The 23,722-nt window shown below is 44.0% G+C and overlaps 1 protein-coding gene across 1 annotated transcript in view; it reads left to right on the top strand.

Moving 5' to 3' along the window:
- Positions 1 to 23,722, top strand: part of LOC311100893 (neurexin-1a-like) — a 393,788-nt gene that overhangs the window by 349,301 nt on the left and 20,765 nt on the right. Inside the window, exon 24 of the mRNA XM_084141884.1 lies at positions 17,852 to 17,930. Coding sequence (XP_083998010.1) covers positions 17,852 to 17,930 — 79 coding nt within the window. The remainder of the gene's footprint in view (positions 1 to 17,851; positions 17,931 to 23,722) is intronic.

Below are 23,722 nucleotides of genomic sequence, written 5' to 3'. Positions count from 1 at the left end.
CGACAGATTTTTCACCTAGTCGGCTCGGGGATTAGAACCAGCGACCTTTCAGTTACTGGCACAACGCTCTTACCCACTAAGCTACCTGCCGCCCCATGTATTCACCCCCTTTGCTATGAAGTCCCTAAATAAGATCTGTTGCAACCAATTACCTTCAGAAGTCACATAATTAGTTAAATCAAGTTCACCTGTGTGCAATCTAAGTGTTCACCTGTGTGCAATCTAAGTGTCACATGATCTCAGTATATATACACCTGTTCTGAAAGGCCCCAGAGTCTACAACACCACTAAGCAAGGGGCACCATCAAGCAAGCGGCACCATGAAGACCAAGGAGCTCTCCAAACAGGTCAGGGACAAAGTTGTGGAAAATACAGATCAGGGTTGGGTTATAAAAAAATATCAGAAACTTTGAACATCCCACGGAGCACCATTAAATCCATTATTAAAAAATTGAAAGAATATGGCACCACAATAAACCTGCCAAGAGAGGGCCGCCCACCAAAACACACGGACCAGGCAAGGAGGGCATTAATCAGAGAGGCAACAAAGAGACCAAAGATAACCCTGAAGGAGCTGCAAAGCTCCACAGCAGAGATTGGAGTATCTGTCCATAGGACCACTTTAAGCCGTACAGTCCACAGAGCTGGGCTTTACGGAAGAGTGGCCAGAAAAAAGCCATTGTTTAAATAAAAAAATACGCAAATACGTTTGGTGTTCGTTAAAAGTCATGTGGGAGACTCCCCAAACATATGGAAGAAGGTACTCTGGTCAGATGAGACTTAAATGGAGCTTTTTGCCATCAAGGAAAATGCTATGTCTGGCGCAAACCCAACACCTCTCATCACCCCGAGAACACCATCTCCACAGTGAAGCATAGTGGTGGCAGTATCATGCTGTGGGGATATTTTTCATCGGCAGGGACTGGGAAACTGGTCAGAATTGAAGGAATGATGGATGCAGCTAAATACAGGGAAGTTCTTGAGGGAAACCTGTTTCAGTCTTCCAGAGATTTGAGACTGGGATGGAGGTACACCTTTCAACAGGACAATGACCCTAAGCATACTTCTAAAGCAACACTTGAGTGGTTTAAGGGGAAACATTTAAATGTCTTGGAATGCCTAGTCAAAGCCCAGACCTCAATCCAATTGAGAATCTGTGGTATGACTTAAAGATTGCTGTACACCAGCGGAACCCATCCGACTTGAAGGAGCTGGAGCAGTTTTGCCTTGAAGAATGGGCCAAAATCCCAGTGGCTAGATGTGCCAAGCTTATAGAGACAAAGCCCAAGAGACTTGCAGCTGTAATTGCTGCAAAAGGTGGCTCTACAAAGTATTGACTTCCGGGGGATGAATAGTTATGCACGCTCAGGTTTTTTTTAAAATCTTATTTCTAGTATGTTTCACAAAAAAAAATATATTGCATCTTCAAAGTGGTAGGCATGTTGTGTAAATCAAATGATACAAACCCCCCAAGGCAACAAAATAGGAAAAATGCCAAGGGGGGTGAATACTTTCGCAAGCCACTGTAGCTGCAGGAATGGTACCCTGATATAAGTGTATAGCACTCTACTATTTAGTATACATCATCCTATAACCTCAGCTGAAGAAAACATGTCCCCACGCGGCTATATGGGGCTTGTATTAAAGCTGAACAAGCAGAATGATGCCCCATTTATTTAGGTCACACATACACACACACACACACTCAGTGTGTATGAAATGCCGCAGTAGGCTACATGCAGATTGTAGGGCTGCGCTGAATCGAAAGCAGTTTTTCTTTCACTAATATTATATATATTTTTTTTTTTGTGCAAAATGATGCAAAGAAGGCTAAATTATTTCTGTCCTCGTATAGCTTCCCCCTAAGGACTTGGAAATATCACACCTTCCCCTCCCTCCCTCCCTCCCTCCCTCCCTCCCTCCCTCCCTCCCTCCCTCCCTCCCTCCCTCCCTCCCTCCCTCCCTCCCTCCCTCCCTCCCTCCCTCCCACTCCCTGTATCCTTCCCTCTCCCTGCCTCCTTCCCTCTCCCTGCCTCGTTCCCTATCCCTGCCTCCTTCCCTCTCCCTGCCTCCTTCCCTCTCCCTGCCTCCTTCCCTCTCCCTGCTTCCTTCCCTCTCCCTGCCTCCCTCCCTCTCCCTGCCTCCCTCCCTCCTTCCCTCTCCCTGCTTCCCTCCCTACCTCCATCCCTCTCCCTGCCTCCCTCCCTGCCTCCTTCCCTCTCCCTGCCTCTCTCCTTGCTTCCTTCCATCTCCCTCCTCCCTCGCTGCCTCTTTCCTTCTCCCTGCCTCCTTCCCTCTCTCCTTGTTATAGGTCTTTGTTCCACCTTGTCTCCTTAAGAATCTATTTCCCCGCCACTCAGACACTGTTGTTGATGAATATTAGGAGGAAACGAACATTAGTCAGAGTGGAACTTGTAAATAATTAGGGATCCTGTAAATGTTGTCTCTCTCTCTCCAACTTATTTAATTATCGGTGTTACATTGCTGCTCAACTTCAGACATGAGAAGTTCATTAGTTGACTGTCACGGAACGCGCTTATGATGTTTTGTACCCAACAGTAATGATGAAGTACACGGCTTGTTTGTGAGACATACACACATTAGCAAACAGTTGCTTTTCTGGATAGATTGGATCCAGCAGACTGTTCATGAGTGACTGGAATGTTCATGTCTTCTCACTCAGCAGGGATGGAATCTGTCACATTTTATACATTTCTCATTCAGTCAGGAGAAACAGAGAACTACATATCATAACCTATTTCTAATTGATTTGATCAACCCTGTTAAATGTAATACACTTGTCATATAGAATCATAGAATGCATACTGCATGTCTATATAATAGTAAGATCCGTTCGTTTAGCTGTGTGTTGCTATGTTGCTGAGTGTGTGTGTGTGTGTTTAGTTGCCTCCTGGCGTGTTGTTAGGGTGTTGTGTGTAGTGACATTAGCGTCTAGGAAGATCTATGGCAGGGTGGGAATATGGAGGTATCAGGGGAGGAGATGAGAGAGGATCCAGACTGTCCTCACACAGATACACACACACACACACACACAAACACACACACACACACACACCCACACACACACACACACACACAGTAATGTACAGCCTCAGGTCCAACAACAGCTGCTCAGCTTTAAATAAAGCAGAACCCAAACCTTCCTCCCCAAATGAGAGCTACTACTCACTATAAATGAACCACAAGCACCTGTCCTCTTCCCCTACCTGCTTTTAGTATCCACTTCATGTTGTATGCACGCACACACGCATACACGTGCACACACATGCACACGCACGCACACACACACAACAATCTATACGTCACGTCTCCTCTTCCGTAATTTGGTTAGCTTCGTCCCATACATGACAACTATAGAAGAGGAAACAACTGAAGAAAGAGCACATACATCATGTGATGAGGTTATAATTGGGTAGCTTTAGCTCTGAACTAGGTGGTGGTGTCTCTGTTGGAGTAGCCTACAGATGTAGGATCTTCATTTGATCACTGTTTTGTTGCTGAGAATTATAGCCTCATCACGTTGTATGTGCTTTTTCTTCGGTTGTTCTTCGGTTGGCAATACAGTCTCAATAGTTTCTCATCTAGGTTGTCTGTACCTGGTGGCTTATCATTATTGATGGATCACAAAAAAATAATCCAAATTCAAAACAGCCATCTTTCTCTTTTATTATTAGATATTCAATATACAAAGATGATAGTTCACTGTTCAATGTTGTCATTTCACTCCTCAGTTTGTCCACTTTACCAGTGAAATAGTCATTGAAATAATTGGCTATATCTCAGTGCCGGGTAATGAGATTTTGCCTATGACAAACCTCATTACCTGGCAGAGGCCTAATTGGATTTGTTATCATCTTAATTACTCCTAATTGCATTTCTGACGTGTATGACAACATTCGGAAACCTATTTGACAGGGATGGAGGGCTATGTTTCGATTGGATGTCAGATGGTGGAAGCAAATGCATCGAGTTCCACAGCAGAACAGAACAGTGATAGAGACAATACTGTCTGGTTGCCATCTTCTAGGCCTCACTATAGCCTGTGTATCTCTGTGAGTCTGTTATGTAGACTATGATGCCATGTGTTCAAATGCACACTTTCGGAGAACTTTGAATGAGCAGGATGCAGCCTCTATATTTGATGAGTCTGGGATGTAGACAGACCAGCCAGGCCAGAGAAGTGTGTGGGCGAGAGCCCAGGTTGTGGCGAGGCTATACACTGTGTGTGCGTGTGTGTGTGCGTGTGTGTGTGTGTGTGTGTGTGTGTGTGTGTGTGCGTGTGTGTGTCCGTACTCACAGTCCTACAGGCCTAGCGACATGCCGGTATTGTTCAGTGGGAATCTATTGAGCATCTGGTTGTAAATTATTCATCAGCGTTGACCTAGATTAAACACATGGATGTCATCATCAGATGTTATCATTTTGATAAGCGCTTTAGTGTTCAGCGTTGCGGAGAGATACAGAGATGATATGGATAGACATGAAACATGAGATGAGAGTAAGCCTTGTCTGAAGGCGATCACTGTAGTCCTAGCCTCCTACTCTATATGTAGTTCTGGTTTCAATGCCTAGGCCTTTGGCTTAGCAGGCTAATGTGCTTTCCTGTTGCTCAGTAGACTTAGGTTGGAACCCAGTGATTTACGGTTAAGGCTACACTAGCCGGCTACACTGTATGTATCTGTTGCTGGTTTGAAGACATTAGGGCCAGAGGTTTAGAAAACATCATATCAAAAGGAGTTGTTTACTATGTTGTTAGTACCTAGGAAATATATACCCGACCCTGATGAAACACTGATTGCGTCTCAAATGGCACCCTATTCCCCTATATAGTGATTCTATGGTGTAGTGCACTATTCAAGGAATTGGGTGCAGTTTGAGACGCAGGCCCTCTCTCTCTCTCTCTCTCTCTCTCTCTCTCTCTCTCTCTCTCTCTCTCTCTCTTTGTCTCTCTTTCTGTCTCTCGCTCTCCCCTCTCGCTATCTCTTTTTCTCTCTCTCTCTTTTTCTCTCTCTCCTTCCATCCTCCCCCCCCCTCTCTCTCTCTCTCTCTCTCTCTCTCTCTCTCTCTCTCTCTCTGTCTCTCTCTCTCTCTCGCTCACTCTCTCTGTTTCTCTCATCCCTCTCTCTCTTCATCTCTCTCTCTCCCTCTCTCTGTCTCTCACTGGTGGTCTAATGATGTGTTGTTGTGATGGAGGGAGAGACGGAGAGAGAGAGGCTCAGTAGTGAAACCCTTCCACCAATAAGGCTTGGACAGATTGCAGCTCTCCTCTAGTGAGATCCAGACTACCCAGCCTAGTCTGAGGAGGTAATCAATGATACTGGCATAAGAACCAATGGCACATGGTCTGAACAAATAAGGAGTTGCATTGGGACATGGTCTGAAGAATATAAGGAGTTGCATATGGGATGCATTTCTTTCTTTTGTGACCAACTTTTTATTTAGTTTGTAATTTTTTCAGAAGGGGGTTACAGGTACAGGTATAACATTCAAAAACATATTAAGGCCAGGCACCCTAATAGGGATCTTAATCATATCGCAATCAACTTTTACCAGTTGAATGTAGACACAAATAAAATACTTTTTTTGTGTTAAAATGTTTCAGAAATATTTTATTAAAATGTGCAAAGGAGGCGATATCTGATTAAATATGCACATATTTGCATACCACGCAACTTCATTTTTCTGGACACTGGATGAAGTAGGACTAAATATTTTTATTTCATTTTGTTAAGACACTCCAGGACTGGACTTGTCCAGAGCAGATTGTGGATAAATACTTTTTTCATCTTTCTATCTGTAAAATGCATTTTTGTGCATTTTTTAAAATAAAATGTTTTCTATAATATATTTTAAAAATGTTACAGCATATCAACAATTCCCTCTGGGCAAGTCTGAGAATATATCTAAGGATAACCACACAAAAGTTGGTGAATGCAGATGCTTCAGAAGCTGAGTAAAATGAGTTGGCGTGTGGGAAGACTCTGACTCGGGAAATGGCAGTTAAAGACATATTTTTTAGTCAATATTTACATTCATGCTCTTTGAAATACATTTTGTAACTTTGGCCCAAATCATTTAACTGCAAGGCAGTCCACATCTTATGAATGAATGTGCCTACCTGATTTAGGGGGACACAGTGAGCATTTGAAAGTTTCATTATAAAACATTTCTTGGGTTTTAGATAAAGTCCTGTGAACAAAATTGATGGTTCGGTTTACGGGATGCCAAGGTCATATTTTTCCATATTATGGTCCAGTTAAAGGATGATTCATTTACATTTAGATCTGTGGACCATACTTTTTAATGGCTAGCTTAGAGTATGAGCTTTCCAATAGTTGTTGATATTTTATAGAGATTAGTCCTTTTGGAAGACCAGATAATCTGTTTTAAATTCCATCATTGGATGGTTCAACAGCTGGGTTTCCCATGGAACTCCATAGGCCAGCATAACTGACCTAAGTTGGAGATAAAGAAAAAAAAGAGTTACCTGGTAATAAAAATGGAACGTCCTTAAATCATTACTATCCATGATATCGCCAAGGGTACGGACACTACATTTGGACCATTTGGGGCGATGTGAAAGGCTGCGCTCCAGATCGCAAGGCATATGTTAAATATTGGAGCCTGGGAGCATCATATGTCTCTCTATTCTGAGCCAGGGAGCGGTAGAATCATGTCTAAACTAATTTATAATTGGGTGAAATGCTAATGCTTGGAAATCAATTTAAAGTTTGGAACGGATAGCCCTCCAGCGTCTTTCCCTCTCCTTCTTTGTTAATCAGCAAACTGGAAACTATAAGTTCTGACACACAATCAGATGGGGGTTCCTTAGGTTGAGTATTTAGAGGATGACAAGATGTTGTTTGGACCTTTAATAAAACCCTGTGTGGTGTCCATATTAGGAAAGTTACATCCACGGATGCTGTCCAAGTATGGACACCATACCCTTTGGTTGTGGTAGTTAGATGTCTGTGATATCTAGGCCTACTTTATATGTGCAGGGTCAGTGGTGTTTAGTAGATGCTGCAGCTTACTTTGCTGCTACAGTTGAAATGGGGCCATGGAACAGACAATAGAACATGTGCTGGGATAAATGCAAATGACTGCTGAATTTAACGTCTGTAGAATTAATCATTGCTCTCACTGGTCACTGTTTCTTAAATCACAAGACACCCAGCATGACCTGTTTAGTCAAAGTACATGTAACTTCAAACCACACGATCTAATAATGATTCCAGCTCTGCCGTATTTGAATGGTAATTATGTGTGTATTATTTGTGATGCTTAGCTACCTGATTGAGACAGCATAGGAGAGATTATACTGTAGAAAAGGGCCGAGGCGTTTCAGAGAGTCACTATAGTTCCCCAGATCCCAGAGAAGTTGGTTATTCTGAAGACACTACTATCTTCCATTATGGATCATTTGCAGTGCGAGAAGCAGAACAGCTGTTCTCTGAGCCAAGACAAAGACGTTCTGCAGTCTACATCCCATGGAGCAGTATTCAGTGTGTGTGTGTGTGTGTGTGTCCATGTCCGTGTTCGTGTGTATGTGTACAGTACTAGGCCAGGGTTGAGCATCTGCCATCTGCCAGGACTACTGGTCAGGCGCATTCTGCTAAGTATGAAATCAATAAAATGCAGGAGGGCCGAGTATATACACAGAGAGAGAGAGAGAGAGAGAGAGAGAGAGAGAGAGAGAGAGAGAGAGAGAGAGAGAGAGAGAGAGAGAGAGAGAGAGAGAAGAGAGAGAGAGAGAGAGAGAGAGAGAGAGAGAGAGAGAGAGAGAGAGAGAGAGAGAGAGAGAGAGAGAGAGAGAGAGAGAGAGAGAGAGAGAGAGAGAGAGAGAGAGAGAGAGAGAGAGAGAGAGAGAGAGAGAGAGAGAGAGAGAGACGGACGAGTATTGGGAGCAAAATAACAAGGCCACAGATTGGCCACGATGCCATAATGCAGAGGAAACTACACACACACACTCACACACAGCTCTCTGATGACCAATCAGCTTTCTGCTTTTACTGTTGTTTGATTTGTCTGTGAGGAGATCACAGGAGCTCATAATTGACATCTCTGCTGTTGTCCTCATTATGATGCACTTGTTACTGTTAAGGAGGGAGCATTGGTGGGAATTGTGTTTTATTTTATTGTGCATCTTTTATTAGCAATATATTCTGACCCTCTTTGCTTCTTAAAATGGCATCTATATTGTTGAAAATAAGCAATATTATTTTGCCCCAATTCCCCAAATGTACAGTAGCTTAGATTGATCGTACAGTAAATCTGAAAAGCCTTTCAGGGAAAAAATGAGAAGAACACTGAAAACAAAAGCTCAACAGTCAGCCAGCGAGCAAGCGAGGAAACAGCAGTATTCTCTGTGGGATACATTACCCGGGAAGAGAGCGATGAAAGAGAGGATAGCATAGAGCTTCAGATAAAAAATGTGAGTGCGTCGCAAATGGCACACTATTCCCTATATAGTTCACTACTTTTGACCAGAGCCCTATGGGATTCACTATGGGCCCTGGTCGAAAGTAGCTCACTCTGAAGGGAATAGGGTGCCATTTGGGATGCTACCCTTCAGATGTCTTCAACGTCCTACCTGCTGACTTTCAGCCCGTCTCCAAAGAGACACTTTGTGTGCCAGAGAGCATTCATCAAATTAGACCAGAGAGAAAACAATGTGGGGGAAAGAAACGAGCTGACACTACCGTCAGGTCATCACAGAGAAGGTGTCACACACACGCACACACACACACACACACACACCACACACACAAACAGTACAGAGGTGTCTCCTCCACCTCTCTTCCTGCTACAGAACCAATGAGCTATAGCAGCACCCAGCACTCAGCCAAGCTTTCCCAAAGGACCAGCTTCCCCCTGTTCTGTATTGTTAAGCTGGAAAAGTAGAGAGGTGGAGGAGACAAACAAATTGTTCAGAGGAAGGATTCATAAGATGTGTTAGCAAGGCTATCTCTTAAAATATACAGTACCTACACCGCTGCTGCGTTATAGAGAAGAGATGGAGGCATGTTTGATATCATGGTATGTTGGATATCCCTTGTTTGATAGTCGTCTACCTTAATTGTGAGAGGCAGATTCTTGTGTGGCATATCTACTAAGAGCAAAGATGGGGGTTTGTGGGGCAATGGCAGTCAGCAGTGTTCACATGTGTGTGCATGCTTGCACGTGTTGAGGTTGTAGATAACCTGGGCCGGGCAGGCTGGAATGCTGACTGTAGTCCTCTAGAAAGCAGACCACACGCAGACAGTCAGAACTGCCAGGCAGCCAGGCCAGTCCAGTCCAATTAAGGGAAAGCATGATCAATCTTCTTGGATCGAACAGGAGCGTGACAGAGCTGAAGGAATGACGACCTCTCCACCGGCTGAGTCAGGTCAGACTTCCAGGTTCAAATCAGTTTGAATGGCTCAATCAGTGTCAGAGGCCAAAGCCAGTCGATATCCTCACTTCTAACACCTGTGTTCACACTGTGTGGCACACCAGTCTGTCCACTTCACTGGGTAGTACTTACAGATGTAGGATCTTCATTTGATCACCCTATTGCAGGATAACTTTCCTGCAATGCAGGAAATATAAAACTTGGAGTGTATTTGAAGTTTAAAAAGGCTTCTGAACTTCGTAATTTCTACTTAGAAATTTTAGACATGATTTTCCTTTATGAAAAATGTATCAACCCCTACAAAAAAATTCCATTAATTATAATCCACATAATAATTCTAATTTCCTGTTGCTGCTGGATTATTTTCCTGCTGTAGCAAACTGGCTCAAATTAATATCCCACATCTGTACTTACACTCGTGAATTACAGGGTTGGAGTAGCTAGCAAGTTAACGTTAGCTAGCCCATCTCTAGTGCGCAACTACTTAGCTAGCTAGCTAACTAGTTATTTTCTAGCTATTGTTTGAACACCGAATGACCACAAACTGCCAACCAGTGGGTGGTAGCTAGCTAGCTAGATATCCCTGCCTCAGCCATTGCATTGGCTATCTTGCCAGCACACATGGATGAATGCAGATGTTGGTCATGTAACATTAGCAAGCAAAGACAACCCTCGTTTTCAATTAATAAACTGGCTTGGTAGCTACATCAGCACACAAATATTTCCTTACCCAATTCCGATAATGGTTCCATAGCCTGCCATATGTGAGTTGATGAGCTGGGGCTACAAGATTATCAGGAAGTGTACTAGCTAGCTTAGCTAGCTACTTGTCTGGCATAAGCCATAGCCTACATGTTGACATGTAATCATTGCCATTTTTATTTGAGAATTGTTTCACTCATCTAGCTACCAGGTTTGTCTCACTACCGCCATCTGCTGAATAATTTAGATATTACACAATTAAATATCACTGTGACATTTACAATGGTTCATGTTAGTTGGAAAGTCAACTTTGCCGGCTCCTTACCGTACTGTCAACTACATTATGTGATTACTGATTTGTAAATACAGAGCACAACCATGCAGAGAACCATGCACAGAATGCAACTTTTTCCACCCGGAACTAAATTTGCTTGCTATTGTGACATCATGGTGATGTCTCATATAGTGAGCATTTTAATCCACCATAAGTATCTGGAATAGCTGACGAAAAGACAGATATTCAGAGAGATGGCATATCTAGCCTATATCCTTTTTTGCATCTCCCTTCCCATTTGCAGTATGTTCCAGTGATATTCTACCTTTCACAAGCACTGGTGGAGTGAACTACCACCAGCTACCACTAGTACTGTAATGCTGCTGAACATTTGTCAGTAGTCATTGACTAATCTGTCATACTCTACCTGTCGGTTAAGTAACGTGTTACCCTGAACCTTCCTCAGTGCATTTTGTTTGTGTAATTGGCCAACAGGGTCTGGGACATGTTTGCATCTGCCCCAAGCAAAGCCTATAGTTTAGATCAGATTAATGATGTGTATCTGTACAGTACCTACACTGCACTAAACTACCCTAGAACATATATAATATAATAATATAATAATATAATAATATATAATATTATATAATATTATATTATATAACATGGCTTCCTTCAGCGCTTTAGGCTGCAGCACAAGATGAACGAGCCCCTACCTGCCCCGAGGCCTTACTTTCAACACTTTGGAAACACTAGAGATGAATGGACTACTACCTGGCTGCTCCAATGCTTGTCTACTAGAGTGTGTTTGACTGGGGTGCGATGCTGTTAGCATGGTAATGTGGTTAAAGGTGGAGAGAGTGTAGTGTACCCTCCAATTATCAGGTTGAGGTATCTTCAATATGGTGTAAAAAATAAATAATGTATTTTACTTCCCAATTATGTCCTCGCATTGCCATCTAAATATATATATATATATATATATATATATATATATATATATATTATTTTTATTTTTTCATAGCATGGGACTGCAGTCATGGGACTGCCACTGTTTTCATCCCAGTAGTGACACAATTTTTTTTGTAAGCCCCTCACATAGTCTGAATTAGATTGCCATTGGAAACAGGTCTCTGAGAGAGAGAATCAGAGTGCGAGAGAGGCCACACCATGAATCTGTAATGTTATTGGATTTTGACTGGGTCAAGAACGCATCAAAATGTTGACCTACACACTAATCCGACCTGGCATACCTGTGCCTAGTGGCATGTGCATTCATTTATGGTTTGTTTTACGGGCTTACCTCTGTTTCAGGTGTAAGATATCTATGTATGAGAGGCCAAGGCTAATGCTTTAGATAAGATGGGGTCAAAGATTGGTTGATTTGGTTCAGATGTGTCATATGGTAGGAAAACTATATCCTATATCTTTTCAACACCATCACTGGCTGATGGTTGTCAGTACTTTGACATTCATCGACACTGTCCCTGTCACTACTTGAGATGAGAACTGAGATGTGATATTTAGTGAACATACAGTACAATATTACATGTTCTTCTGGTCATACAGCCATGAAGTACAATGTACAGGATTATCCTCATATGAAGCACCATTTACGTAGGGGAGAGAGAGAGAGAGAGAGAGAGAGAGAGAGAGAGAGAGAGAGAGAGAGAGAGAGAGAGAGAGAGAGAGAGAGAGAGAGAGAGAGAGAGAGAGACTGTTACAACACTGTATGACATTTGTATTGTTTATTTCACTTCTGTTTACTATCTACTTCACTTACTTTGGCAATGTTAACATACGTTTCCCATGCCAACAAAGCCCTTAAATTGAAATGTAATTGAAATTGAGAGAGAGAGAGAGAGAGAGAGAGAGAGAGAGAGAGAGAGAGAGAGAGAGAGAGAGAGAGAGAGAGAGAGAGAAACACAGAGAGAGAGAAACACAGAGACAGACAGACAGAAACACAGAGACAGACAGACAGAAACACAGAGACAGACAGACAGAAACACAGAGACAGACAGACAGAAACACAGAGACAGACAGACAGAAACACAGAGACAGACAGACAGAAACACAGAGACAGACAGACAGTCAGAAACACAGAGACAGACAGACAGTCAGAAACACAGAGAGAGAGAAACACAGAGAGAGAGAGAGAGAAACACAGAGAGAGAGACAGAGAGAGAGAAACACAGAGAGAGACAGAGAGAGAGCGAGAGAGAAAGACAGAAACAGAGAGCAAGAGAGAGAGAGAGAGACAGAAACAGAGAGCAAGAGAGAGAGAGAGAGAAAGAACAACAGAAAGAACGAGAGAGAGCGAGGGAGATGTATTGATCTCTGTCTGTCGGTGCCTACTCAGTGTAGCTGCAGGAGGGGGAGTGTCAGGAATCCCCCGCCAGGAAAAACAAATCACATCGGCCCGGTGATGAATGTGGCATTCCCTTGATCCGCTGGCTCTGCCATCTGGCCAGACCGACTCTGGGACGACACTGTATATTTACATTTGGAAGACTTTCCCAGGCAGGCCTCACCGAGCCTCACCGAGCACAGATGTACTAAAAAACAAAACAACCCGGGCCTCTCCTTTCTCTCTCTGCCACAAACCTCTGAGCAGTTCTGCTAGCTACTTGAAGACTCGTGAATTAGGTCATGTTAGAAATGTTATGGATGACATTAGACAAAGAAATCATCAAGCTCAAATATACCAAAAACAAAAACCCTGGCCCTTCTCTTTCTCTGCCACAACTCTCTAAGCAGAGCAGGGTTGGTTGATCTTGATAAACAGCACAGGAGGTTGGTGGCACCTTAATTGGGGAGGACAGGCTTGTGGTAATGACTGGAGCGGAATCAGTGGAATGGTATCAAATACATCAAACATGGTTTCCATGTGTTTGATGACATTCCATTCGTTCCTTTCCAGCCATTATTATGAGCTGTCCTCCCCTCAGCAGCCTACACTGATCTACAGTGTATGTGTCTGGTCTGGTCTGCTAGCTACTTAAAGATAATATGAACATGGTTTGTTGATCTATATTTGGCTAGTCTGGTCTCCTAGCTACATAAAGATAATATGAACATGGTTTGTTGATCTATATTCAGCTGGTCTGGTCTGCTAGCTACTTAAAGGTCATATGAACATGGTTTGTTGCTCTATATTCAGCTGGTCTGGTCTGCTAGCTACTTAAAGGTCATATGAACATGGTTTGTTGTTCTATATTAGACAGGTCTGATCTACTACTTGACTTGAAGACGTGGGTGAGGTCATGTTTGAAATTGTATAAATTACATTACAGTGACAAAGAAAACACATTATGGAAGAAAATGGGACAGTGATCAATGACATCACCTGTAATTTGCTAGGGATACATCAATGCTAATCTAACCAGCCGTGTTCGGTTCCTATTGTAATTTATAACCAAAAGAGAACATCTCGAGATGAACAACCAGCATTACACCCTTGGTTGGTTGAAATCCTATGTTCAATCCATTATTTTGGAGGTTATTTGTATACTTTCGCATATTTCTTCACTTCATAGCGGTTTTCTGGAGTGCTTTGGATCTGATTTGGTAGTTCGTATCACAATAACCTAAATCCTGTTGAAGTAAGTGCAACCTTCATAGCTAACTAGCTTGTCAAACGGCATGTGTACAGAGAACCAATAAGCAGAAGCCTCCACCACATTCACAGCCCAAGGCTAACCCTGAAGGTAAACCTTCCTAACAGGGTTCTGTAAGAGATGAACAGTATATTAACCAGGACCTGTAGACAGAGCCTGCTGTGATTCTGATGCTGCATTATGCACCCACGCACACACACGCACACACACACACACACACACACACACACACACACATACAGACACACACACACACATACTGTACACACACATAGAGTGCATTCGGAAAGTATTAAGACCCCTTCACTTATTCCACCTTTTGTTATGGGACAGCCTTATTCTACCATGGATTAAATAGTGTTTTTTCCTCATCAATCTACACACAATACCCCATAATGACAAAGCAAAAACAGGTTTTTAGAAATGTTTGCAAATGTCTAAAATAAAAAAAATGAAATATCACATTTACATAAGTATTCAGACCCTTTACTCAGTACTTTGTTGAAGCACCTTTGGCAGCTATTACAGCCTCGAGTCTTCATGGGTATGACACTACAAGCTTGGCACACCTGTATTTGGGGAGTTTCTCCCATTCTTCTCTGCAGATCCTCTCAAGCTCTGTCAGGTTGGATGGGGAGCATCGCTGCACAGCTATTTTCAGGTCTCTCCAGAGATGTTCGATCGGGTTCAAGTCCGGGCTCTGGCTGGCCACTCAAGGACTTTCAGAGACTTGTCCCAAAGCCACTCCTGCGTTGTCTTGGCTGTGTGCTTAGGGTCATTGCCCTGTTGGAAGGTGAACCTTCGCCCCAGTCTGAGGTCCTGAGCGCTCTGGAGCAGGTTTTCATCAAGGATCTCTCTGTACTTTGCTCTGTTCATCTTTCCCTTGATCCTGACTAGTCTCCCAGTCCCTACTGCTGAAAAACATCCCAACAGTATGATGCTGCCACCACCATGCTTCACCATAAAGATAGTATTGGCCAGGTGATGAGCGGTGCCTGGTTTCCTCCAGACATGACACTTGGCATTCAGGCCAAAGAATTTAATCTTGGTTTCATCAGACAAGAGAATCTTGTTTCTCATGGTCTGAGAATACTTTAGGTGCCTTTTGGCAAACTCCAAGTGGGCTGTCGTTTGCCTTTTACTGAGGAGTGGCTTCCGTCTGGCCACTACCATAAAGGCCTGATTGGTGGAGTGCTGCAGAGATGGCTGTCCTTCTGGATGGTTCTCCCATCTTCACGGAGGAACTCTGGAGCTCTGTCAGAGTGACCATCGGGTTCTTGGTCACCTCCCTGACCAAGGCTCTTCTCCCCCGATTGCTCAGTCTGGCCAGGCCGCCAGCTCTAGGAAGAGTCTTGGTTGTTCCAAACTTCTTCCATTTAAGAATGATGGAGGCGGCCTCCTGAGTGGCGCAGCGCCCTAAGGCATTGCATCACAGCACTTAAGGCGTCACTACAGACCCAGGTTCGATCCCGGGCTGTGTCGCAGCCAGATGCGGCCGGGAGACCCATAAGGCGGCGCACAATTGGCCCAGCGTTGTCCAGGTTAGTGGAGGGTTTGGCCGGCCGGGATGTCCTTGTCCCATCGCGCTATAGCGACTCCTGTGGCGGGCCAGGCGCATGCACGCTGACACGGTCTCCAGTTGTACGGTGTTTCCTCCGACACATTGGTGCAGCTGGCTTCCAGGTTAAGCGAGCAGTGTGTAAAGAAGCAGTGCGGCTTGGCAGGGTCATGTTTCTGAGGACGCATGGCTCTCGACCTTCGCCTCTCCCGAGTCCATACAGGAGTTGCAGCGATGGGACAAGACTATCACGAAATTGGGGAGAAAAAGGGGTAAAAAAAATCCTACATTCTAAATATACAAAAATACAAAGAATGATGGAGGCCACTGTGTTCTTGGTGACCTTCAATGCTGCAGAAATGTTTTGGTACCCTTTCCCAGATCTGTGCCTCGACACAATCCTGTCTCGGAGCTCTACGGACAATTCCTTTTTCTTCATGGCTTGGTTTTTGCTCTGAAATGCACTGTCAACTGTGAGACCCTATATAGACAGGTGTGTGCCTTTCCAAATCATGTCCAATCAACTGAATTTACCACAGGTGGACTCCAATGAAGTTGTAGAAACATCTCAAGGATTATCAATGGAAACAGGATGCACCTGAGCTAAATTTCGAGTCTCATAGCGAAGGGTCGGAATACTTATGTAAATAAGGTATTTCTGTTTTTATTTGTAATACATTAGCACATTTTATTTTATTTATAACTGTTTTCACTTTGTCATTATGGGGTATTGTGTGTAGCTTGATCAGAAAAAACATTAATTTAATCAATTTTAGAATAAGGCTGTAACATAACAAAATATGGAAAAAGAGAAGGGGTCTGAATACTTTCCGAAGGCACTGTATATACATACACACACACACACACACACACACAAACACACACACACACACAAACACACACTCCTTTAGAGCTCACTGCAGTCTAACCATGCTGCCTGCCTGCTATGCCTCAAAAGAAACAACCTTTACTGCAATGGTTTGATCAGACTGCCCCGGGCTAGACTATAAAATAACTTTGCAACATAATGTTTTATACCTCACTCACTTTTCACTTTCTACCCGGCAACGGTCGTCTATTTTTTGTTTGCCCTTTTCTCCTGATTTCGCTGAGAGTCAGTGCTATTGTCTTTGGTTTAGTCTGTCAGGGTGATAAGGACCTAGGGTGTGGGACCTAGGGTGTGGGACCTAGGGTGTTGGACCTAGGGTGTGGGACCTAGGGTGTGGGAGCTTGGGTGTGGGACCTAGGGTGTTGGATGCAGTAAGTCGTGAGGGTTGAACAAAGAGTATAGGATCAGTGTATTACATCCCAACCTTTTCCACCAAGTTTGTTCTTAACATTGCTTGACTTTGTCAAATCTCTATTGAGTCAAACAGACAGTAAAAGGAAATGGCACCTAAAATAAATTATATAATGATTTTGTAGACAGGTTTGCTCTTTGGGCTTTCCATATTTATTTTTTAAGCTGCCACCAGTCTGTGCCCTCTAAATGTCAGTGGTGTTTGGTGATGGCACTAAACAATCCCTTGGAGGGCTATTTGTTTCATCACACTGGCTGTGCCTCAGTATGAGCTTAGTTTGAGTTGACAATTGCGCTATGAACTTTACCATCTATTGTTCCTCGATAATCAAATCTAATTTCTGTAAGGACAGTGGTGTCGCCTGGGTAGCAGTGTATTGCAGCAGCTGCTTTTGTGGCCGTTAGCCGACTACAACTGTATTTGATCCCCCAGCTAAGCAGTATGAGTTTCCAGGGTTCCATTCTAATCCGTCTTTCTCTCTTGATTTCTTCAATCAAACCCTTTAGATTCTAGGGTATTGATAGTGTGATGGGTTTGGAGGTGTGGATTGGAACAACAATATATCTCAGTTTACTGTTAAAATGCCTCTCCTCTCTCTCTCTCTCTATTCCTCATCACTCTATTTCTCTGGTTGAGTCAGATGAACTCATAGATACCATTTTTATGAATCTGCGTCCAGTATGTAGGAAGTTAGAGGTAGTTTCGCAACCAATGCTAAATATAGTTACAACAATGACTCGAAATCTATCGGTACAGCTAGCATGCTAAAATAGTATCCATGAGTTCATCTGACTCTGGGTAAGTAGAAAAAACTGCTTAATTGCCAGAATCTCGCACTATCCCTTTAATACTACGTTATCATCTGCCGGATCGAAGGGGTGAAAACAGTTCATGACCGGTTTGACTGGGGTTCTTCATTATTATACTGTTAAAATGCCCCTTCTCTCATTCCTAACCCTCTCTTTTTCTCTCTCTTCCCTCTAGACGACGGACGATCTGCTGGTGGCGTCTGCGGAGTGTCCGAGCGATGACGAGGACATTGATCCCTGTGAGCCGAGCTCAGGTGGGTTAGGTTAGTCATCTCTTTTTATTCCTCTTCTCTCTGGGTGTCGCTGTCAGTCAGTCTCTCACCGTACTGCCAGTCTCTCACCTACCATCAGTCTCTCACCGTACCGCCAGTCTCTCACCTACCACCAGTCTCTAACCGTACCGCCAGTCTCTCACCTACCACCAGTCTGTCACCGTACCACCAGTCTCTAACCATACCACCAGTCTCTCACCTACCACCAGTCTCTCACCGTACAACCAGTCTGTCACCGTACCACCAGTCTGTCACCGTACCACCAGTCTGTCACCGTACCACCAGTCTGTCACCGTACCACCAGTCTCTAACCATACCACCAGTCTGTCACCGTACCACCAGTCTGTCACCATACCACCAGTCTCTCTGTCAGTCTCTAACCATACCACCAGTCTCTCTGTCAGTCTCTAACCATACCACCAGTCTCTCTGTCAGTCTCTAACCATACCACCAGTCTCTCTGTCAGTCTCTAACCATACCACCAGTCTGTCACCGTACCACCAGTCTCTCACCATACCACCAGTATGTCACCATACCACCAGTCTCTAACCGTACCACCAGTCTGTCACCATACCACCAGCCTGTCACCGTACCACCAGTCTCTAACCATACCACCAGTCTGTCACCGTACAACCAGTCTGTCACCGTACCACCAGTCTGTCACCGTACCACAAGTCTCTCACCATACCACCAGTCTCTCACCTACCACCAGTCTCTCACCATACCACCAGTCTGTCACCGTACCACCAGTCTCTCACCATACCACCAGTATGTCACCATACCACCAGTCTCTAACCGTACCACCAGTCTGTCACCATACCACCAGCCTGTCACCATACCACCAGTCTGTCACCATACCACCAGTCTCTCTGTCAGTCTCTAACCATACCACCAGTCTCTCTGTCAGTCTCTAACCATACCACCAGTCTCTCTGTCAGTCTCTAACCATACCACCAGTCTCTCTGTCAGTCTCTAACCATACCACCAGTCTGTCACCGTACCACCAGTCTCTAACCGTATCACCAGTCTGTCACCATACCACCAGCCTGTCACCGTACCACCAGTCTCTAACCATACAACCAGTCTGTCACCGTACAACCAGTCTGTCACGTACCACCAGTCTGTCACCGTACCACCAGTCTCTCACCATACCACCAGTCTCTCACCTACCACCAGTCTCTCACCGTACCACCAGTCTGTCACCGTACCACCAGTCTGTCACCGTACCACCAGTCTCTCACCATACCACCAGTCTGTCACCGTACCACCAGTCTCTCACCATACCACCAGTCTGTCACCATACCACCAGTCTCTAACCGTACCACCAGTCTGTCACCATACCACCAGCCTGTCACCGTACCACCAGTCTCTAACCATACCACCAGTCTGTCACCGTACCACCAGTCTGTCACCGTACCACCAGTCTGTCACCATACCACCAGTCTGTCACCGTACCACCAGTCTCTAACCATACCACCAGTCTGTCACCGTACCACCAGTCTGTCACCGTACCACCAGTCTGTCACCGTACCACCAGTCTCTAACCATACCACCAGTCTGTCACCGTACCACCAGTCTGTCACCATACCACCAGTCTCTCTGTCAGTCTCTAACCATACCACCAGTCTCTCTGTCAGTCTCTAACCATACCACCAGTCTCTCTGTCAGTCTCTAACCATACCACCAGTCTCTCTGTCAGTCTCTAACCATACCACCAGTCTCTCACCATACCACTAGTCTGTCACTGTACCACCAGTCTCTCACTGTACCACCAGTCTCTCACCATACCACCAGTCTCTCTGTCAGTCTCTAACCATACCACCAGTCTCTCTGTCAGTCTCTAACCATACCACCAGTCTCTCACCATACCACTAGTCTGTCACTGTACCACCAGTCTCTCACTGTACCACCAGTCTCTCACCATACCACCAGTCTCTCACCGTACCGCCAGTCTGTCACCGTACCACCAGTCTCTCACCATACCACCAGTCTCTCACCATTCCACCAGTCTGTCACCGTACCACCAGTCTCTCACTGTACCACCAGTCTCTCTGTCAGTCTGTCACCGTACCACCGGTCTCTCTGTCAGTCTCTCACTGTACCACCAGTCTCTCACCATACCATCAGTCTCTCACCATACCACCAGTCTGTCACCGTACCACCAGTCTCTCACCATACCACCAGTCTGTCACCATACCACCAGTCTCTCACCATACCACCAGTCTGTCACCGTACCACCAGTCTCTCACCATACCACCAGTCTGTCACTGTACCACCAGTCTGTCACCATACCACCAGTCTGTCACCGTACCACCAGTCTGTCACTGTACCACCAGTCTCTCACCATACCACCAGTCTGTCACGGTACCACCAGTCTCTCACTGTACCACCAGTCTCTCTGTCAGTCTCTCACTGTACCACCAGTCTGTCACCGTACCACCAGTCTGTCACCGTACCACCAGTCTGTCACCGTACCACCGGTCTCTCTGTGTGTCACAATCACATTCATAGTCAGTTCACCACCAAGGTTGTTAAGGCACTGTATTGAAGCTACTGTAGGCAGTGTGTCACTATCAGACTCACAGTCAGTCCATTCCTCTACACACCAAGAAGTTAACCTGCTCACTGTGACGGATGGTATAATAAAGGCTTCACAAGTATTTGTGTGTTTAAGTCATGACAGTATTCTTCCAGTTCCCTTAAAGTCTGTGTTACTTTCTTCATGTTCACACCAGGATTGGGGTCAATTCTGTTTTGATTCAGTCAATTTTGGGAATTTCTATTCCAGTTTACTTTTTGAATTGGCTGAATTGAAATGGACTCGACCCACAACCTTGCCTCACACCACGTGTCAAATATAAATTCAGAGAAGTATAGGCTACAATAAGATAACGCCTAAAGGTAATCATCATACTCCACAGTGATTCCTATAGATCATATCAATGAGTGTAGTTAAAACCCAGAGAGGAGCAGAGATGCCAAAGGTGACAGTTAGAACAGCCTTCATTTGTTCAGTAGCTAGTTGATTCATTTATGGTTTATCTCAATTGGGACAGGTATGAATATATTCAATATTGAATAAACATAATCATAATCATCCGATGCTTTCAAAACCCGTCCCTGGTTCCACCAGAAGTGTGGATAGCTAATTACATTTTTTTTGCAAAACACTCCCTTGTAGGCTTGTTGGGTCCCAAATGTAATTAATTACAGTAAACTCATAACAGCCAGCCAGTAGGACTAGCATACTGTTGTGTCACGTACGCCAGCGTTTATGAGGCACTGATTACACATGACATCTTGAGGAGCGTTGTCATTGTTTTTGTATTGTCTCCTAGCAAAACACATAAACACACAAACACTCGCACACACAATTTCATACACTCTCTCTCACACACACATAGACGACACACACAGGGCACGGGAAAACAAACAAACAAACACCCTCTTAACAGTAACTGTCCTCTGAGACAACACAACAACTCAAATAAAATCAAATAAAATCAAATTTTATTTGCCACATGCGCCGAATACAACAGGTGTAGACCTTACAGTGAAATGCTTACTTACAGCCCTTAACCAACAATGCAGTTTTTAAGAAAAAAAAGTAAGTAAAACATTTAAAATAGCAAATAATTAATGAGCAGCAGTAAAATAAAATAACAGTAGGGAGGCTATGTACAGGGGGTACCGGTACAGAGTCAATGTGCGGGGGCATCTCTCGCCTCTCTCGTGATGAAGCCAACTCTTTTCAGCCAAACGCCTTCTAGTTCAGGTTCAAGGATGCGTTTATTGATAGACTATAACTCTCCATGTTTACCGATTCACTCTGAAAGGTTATACTGTACACATGGCTTTGTGCTACTGTACATAAAAGATCCTGGCAAAAAAACTACTTTCTTAAGGCTTTGTGCTAACATAACGTATCCCAGCAAAAATAAGTAGTTTTGAAAGTGTTTCTCATAAAAGACCTTCTAACCTCAATGCCAGGTACTGTAGACGATTTGTAAACAAATTGAAAGCATTTCTCTGTTTACTTCCTGGTACAGCTGCTAGGGAAGGAGACTTTGACATACTGCTTGCTGACACAATTTGCATTATCAATCGTACAATAATAAACAACATATTGAATTGCAGAATATCTACATTTCTCAAGAAACGAAATGCAAGTTTTGTAATCATACAAACAGATACAGTAAAACATTCTAGACAACACTAGAATCCAGCATTTTAATCATGTATTGCTCAATGTTAACTTATCCTACATAAACATTGTGCATATTGTACATAAACTATAACCACATTTCTCCTACAAATCTGTGGTAAAATGTGTATGTTTATAGTGTTCCTATTACACTGGAATTGAATCTACCCACCTTGCCACAGACAGCAGGCAATGAAGTTTGACCCTAGTGCTTTTCTAACGAGCACCGAGTGGATCGAGAGCAAGGGAAACTACTAGGTCCAGACTTAAGGCCTTAGCTCTCTCTGTATCGACCTGTATGCAGTAATAAAGCCAGCACTAAATTAATGTCTACCCCACTCTGTCAGACTACTGTCTGTCTGTCTTTTGTACATCCAGGCTGTCCATCTGTCTGTATAGGTGTAGCCTGTTGTACCAGTACTTGTCTGTTAGGCTACATACTAATAATCTAATACCCAGTATTCATACATATATCACAGTCTAGGCTGGACACATCTAGACTGCTCATATCCCCAAGGAGACATTTCCATGTTAGATCTGCTTACCTTAGTCAAGAGAGCAATGCAATGAGATGAGTATATTTACCAAGTCAATTAGTTAGCATTACAGGTTAGCATTTACCACATCATCTCATAGTTTAGTGAGCATTGCAGTATCATCTCTGTCTCTGACAAGGTAATCTGTCAAAGGAAACAATGTGCTCCAGCTGCGCTAGGCACTACAGTGTGGGATGCTTTAGAGGCACACTCTCCCTACAGTACACTCTCCTTCCCCAAACAGAATATCCTAGGTATCCTTCCTTTCCCTCTCTAGCTAGCGAGGGGAGATTTGACACCAGTTCTGTGGTGCTCCCATGGTGACAGCTGTCTAACACCATATCCTGAATAATATCTACGTTCAGGGCCATTCACACGCTTGGCGGAGCGATCAGCACTGGATCTGTGACAGCGCAGCCAGCCAACCATGAAGGACTGGATCCTCTGTCACTGATGCAGCCTGGGACAGTTTCTCCGGTTACTGTTACTGTACTGTCCCACTCCTTGCTATGGTGCTGTCCTTGGCTATCTATGGTGCTAAGCTCTCCTTTGCTATCTATGGTGCTAAACTCTCCTTGGCTATCTGTTTTCTATTTTACATTTGACATTTTAGTCATGTATCAGATGCTCTTATCCAGAGTGACATTTCTATACTTTTCTTACTTTTTCGTACTGCACTGTAGAATTCCAATACTCTGCAAGATGACTATGACTATTAAAACTAGTTGTAGAAATTTTCCCCATTATAAGGAAATTACCCTCAGCAATAAGAAGTCTGCAAGATGACAATGTCAGGCCAAAACCTTTTGTTAAAACTTTTTCCCGCTACCGTTCCTGTGCAGAACATCACTGTCAAATCATATAGAAGGAGGCTAGAGGTAAATAACACACAAGACGATTCCATGTGGAGAACTTTACCATGGCAGCAGACTCTCTCTCTCTCTCTCTCTCTCTCTCTCTCTCTCTCTCTCTCTCTCTCTCTCTCCCCCCCCCCCCCCCTCTCTCTCTCTCTCTCTCGCTCTCTCTCTCAATTC

Source organism: Coregonus lavaretus (genome assembly GCF_964263955.1).
Source record: "Coregonus lavaretus genome assembly, chromosome: 25".
NCBI lineage: Eukaryota > Metazoa > Chordata > Actinopteri > Salmoniformes > Salmonidae > Coregonus > Coregonus lavaretus.
The sequence above is the reverse complement of the archived record's forward strand: the minus strand, read 5'-3'. Positions and strand labels throughout refer to the sequence as shown.